This window comes from Micropterus dolomieu, unplaced genomic scaffold (assembly GCF_021292245.1).
Source record: "Micropterus dolomieu isolate WLL.071019.BEF.003 ecotype Adirondacks unplaced genomic scaffold, ASM2129224v1 contig_9607, whole genome shotgun sequence".
Classification (NCBI taxonomy): Eukaryota; Metazoa; Chordata; class Actinopteri; order Centrarchiformes; family Centrarchidae; genus Micropterus; species Micropterus dolomieu.
In genome coordinates, this window is record NW_025738593.1 from 1 (window position 1) to 4,160 (window position 4,160).

Consider the following 4,160-nt stretch of genomic DNA (forward strand, 5'->3'; position numbering starts at 1 on the left):
ACTGTCAGAAGGGGGAGACACTACAGTTTTAAATATTTAAATATTCATAGGTTTAGGTAATTGTTTATTTAATTAATCTACAACATTAACAATGCAATCAGAAGACAAAGAAAATATGTGGTGTATTTGTATCTCACCTAGATATCTGAAAATGTGAGTAACAGTGATTAATTTGTAAAGTGCATATATGATTGAATCACATTTGCTTTGTTTGCTACTTACTGAAGCCACTTGGAGTTGCAGGTCATTCTTTTCCTGCACTAGGGAAACCATCTTCTCCTCCAGCTCCTTCTTCTTGGCCAGGGCAGCAGCCAGGTCTGATTTCATCTTTTCATAGTTCTCCTTCATCTGTTGCAGCTCCTTCTCAGTCTCAGCACTCTTCAGAAGAGGCTTGATCTTGAAGTACACTTTCAGCCATGGCCAGTTTTTCACATTCATGAATGAACGGATATTGTACTGGATGGTTAAGATTGATTCCCTGAAAAATGAATAAAGATACAGTCAGTGTCATTTCTACTGAAATGTGATTTTGTAGAACTGCTGAGGATAATAATTTCACAATAAATATCTGTAAACTTTAAATTGGACAGTAAAGTTTAGAGTACTAAGTGACAATCATACCTCCTCTCCATCATCTTAACGAACTCTCTCCTCATGAGATATCCTCTGCAGAGAGCCTGAGTCATGGTCACCAGCGTAAACAGTTTCTCGTCTCTCATCTCCTCCAGCTGACCCAGCAGACCAGCTTTGAAGAACACCTGTGTTGTGAAGAAAGTGAAGAAAATCAGTCCTCAGTACACATGGCTGCAAAAGGACAATGGAATCTGTTAATATTGTTTATTGCGATGAACCTTTGTGTGTCCAAACATGTACTGAGTGTGGTCCACATCAATGGATCCCAGCAGCTTCTCTGAAGCTTTCTTGTTGTCAATGAACTGTCCCTCAGGGATCACACTGGCATTCAATACTTTGTATCTGGAAGAGAAAATGATGTTGTTACTCGTATTTTTCTTACCTCTCAGCCTGGTGTTTTACATCATAATAACTTGAAGTACTTCTACTGAAAAATCACCTCTGCTTGAAGTCACCATAGATGATTCTGCTGGGGAAGCCCTTTCTGCAGATTCTGATACCTTCCAGCACACCGTTACATCTCAGCTGGTGGATGACCAAGAAGTTCTCCATGAGACCTGCACGTTGCAAAAGTATTACTTAGATTCCTTTAGATTACCATGTCACACATGTAGTGGGACAACGGTGTGGATTTGTGCATTTTATATTAAATAAATTTGGAGCTATTCCAAATCCCTCTTTTCCTCTCCCAGAGAGGAGCAGGGGGGTTAAAGATCAACTTCAACAGACTGCTGAAGAGACCCCAACGGAAGGGGGGTGGAAAAGTTGCTTTCTCTAAGTGCTATCCCTGACCATAAAACTGGCACCTTTTTGATCTACGAAGCTGAAAGCCATCAAAGGGATACTCCTTGTCTCACCAAAGTGTGACATAACCCAGGAAGCCGAACTTTAAATAACCAAAGACTGCAGTCTCCAAAGACTCAAAGCATTTAATTAAGTTTAATTAAATCTTTTAGCTACTTGATTACGTTTGCCTCTATTTGAGTAGTTATGTTACCATGTTGTTGCTATCTGTTGTTGATATTAGTGCTGAAAAGAATTTAAATAAGTTACTTTTGCAGTGTTTTTATTATCAGCAAGATTAAGGACACTCCTTCATCTAATGTGTAACCAATACTTGTTCACAATACTTTCTCACAAAATTCCTTTAGAAATGATGATAAAGAAATGTCATACTATACTCTATTAATTATCCAGCTTGAATTATAAATATCCTGACCAATAATGTGACAATTGTTTCCTGTTACCAAAAGCTTAACTTAGAACCGTACAACCGTTTGACCATTGAGGTTTGATTGTGGAAAATATTTGATTATAATATGCGCAAATAGATTTCTTTTCTTTTGGACATTAAAGTTTAGAAAGGCAGTCCCTCGGGAAACCTGAAACGCCCTCTGGGGAACCACGCCCCAGGCAACAAAAGAGTGACACGCGACGTCGTTCGCTCTCTCTCTTTGCTCTGCTCTTCTCCTCCCCTCGTGCCCTGGTCTTCCGCTCTGCTCTCTGGACGCTTCGGCACGCGTCCGGTGTGCCTCTCCCGGCAACGCCCTAAGAGTTCTACCAGCGCAACAGGCCTTTGTTCGCTTGAAGCTACACACGTGAAGTGCCGCGACATTGATCTGCCCCTCAGTTTGTTTTATTTTCTTTCTTTCTTTTGTTTTGTTGAAGTTATCAGTCCGTTAAGTTACACTGGACTAATTCAGGAACGACCAAGTTCCCTTTTAAGCTTGTTCGGCGAGCCAACTTCACCGAGGTCAGACCAAGCCACGTGGTCTCGCCAGCGGCAACAAAGGAAACCTGAAAACAGCCGAATTGCCAGACGGAGGACGGCGTTGTCTTCAGACACGGAGAACCCCGGAGAATCCCTAGCAAAAAGCCAGGATCGGGCAGCTAGCGTGGGACCCGTGCAACAGGCCAAAGCAGGCCGTCGACCAGCCGTAAGACCTAACAAACATTCTGTGGTCAGGGATGTCCGGTAATGTTAATATTTCCCTTTTAACTCCTAAACTCATAGCTTACTTTCATTAGTTCTCCTCTGCCGTATGAGTCAAATGCTTCCCACAATCGAACCTCCATTTCTCATTCTTCAGCCATTGTTTATTTTCCCTGTATTTAACCACCCGTTTATATCGCTTTAGTTAACTTTAGTTATTAATAAATTCACTGTAATCAGGAAACTGTGTGTGTTGCCTGTTTCCACGTCCCTGCCAAGAGAATTGACCCTTTAGATATGAGACTGACTGATTTAAGATAATTTAGCGATTATTAACCAACTGATCACTAGTAATAATTGTATGATTATTAAAAGCTACCTAGAGGTGCGGAGACTCTAGGATTATAACAACTCCGGTGGTGCCCCGAAACGAGGATTTGTTTTGATTTTATGAATATTAAAATTCATAATTGGGTATTAATTCTCATAAATTTATTAAAATTCATAACTAATTTAGCCATGCTACACACATTTTGCACAAAACTCGGTTATGTGCTTACCAGGTGTCTTTGATTCATTAGGAATCAGGCAACGGACAAAATGAGGGTGAGTGCTCCTCAAGTTGCTCATCAGCTTGCCCAAGTTCTCCTGTGGATCAGCAGGATAATTGGTCAGTATTTTAAGATGAGGTTCGTAATTGCTTTTCAAAAATTTTAAACAATACATACTCTGAAAACAGCAGACACAGTCTGGAAGGCACCACCCTTCTTCTTGCCACCCTTCTTGCCCCCAGCAGCGGCTTCTGTATTGCAAAACATTACATTTCATTAATGGCACTGTAGAACCTGTTTTAAGCTTTCTTCTCTGTGGAATGTGGCTTTAATTTGAATTAACATGAATGGGTATGTTACCACAGAGTATTCATCAGTTTCTTACTAAGCCTGACCCAAGTGAAACAGACACAGTTTCTTACCCGTCACAACAAACTTACTGTACCTCGGGTAACATTATAAATGTAAGCTGCACTTTCTGATTAGTTGCTTAGAGCTAATGAAGAGAGGGCAATTCATGTTACTTTATATTTAAAGTAGAAAACAGTTAAGCAGGTAAAACATTTGTGCTCTATACACAACGTTTCTGAATTCTCTGCTCACTCTTGTCTTACCATCGGCTGCTCCATGGGATGCATACAGGAAGGCCAGCAGTTTGTTTGAAGCTTTCTGGTAGAGCTGAATAACTGAGTCATTCAGGGGGTCCTTGTTCTTGTCCAGCCAGCCAGTGATATTGTAGTCCACTGTACCAGCATAGTGAACCAGGGAGAAGTGAGCCTCAGCCTTTCCCTTTCCAGGCTTTGGCTTCTCAAATGCCTTGGTCTTGCCCAGATGCTGATCATGCAGCTTGTTCTTGAAAGTTGTGTCAGAGGCCTTGGGGAACATGCACTCCTCTTCAAGGATGGAGAAGATTCCCAGTGGCTAAGAGAAATTTACATTAGATTTACTGTTGAAGTAAACATTTGCACATGAACAAACAAATCATGTCTTCTGGAGAGATTACTTACCTTCTCGATAAGCTCGATGCAGGAAGCCAAGTCCAT

The 4,160-nt window shown here is 41.1% G+C and overlaps 1 protein-coding gene across 1 annotated transcript; it reads right to left on the bottom strand.

Moving 5' to 3' along the window:
• Positions 1-137: 137 nt before the first annotated feature.
• LOC123965392 (myosin heavy chain, fast skeletal muscle-like) lies at positions 138-4,160 on the bottom strand (the record flags this gene model as incomplete). Its single annotated transcript, XM_046041919.1, has 8 exons — positions 4,125-4,160; positions 3,732-4,038; positions 3,295-3,368; positions 3,127-3,214; positions 1,073-1,190; positions 852-975; positions 622-758; positions 138-478 (listed from the first exon to the last, which is right to left on the bottom strand). Coding segments are annotated over exons 1-8 (1,225 nt in total), but the record flags the coding sequence as incomplete, so codon positions are not given.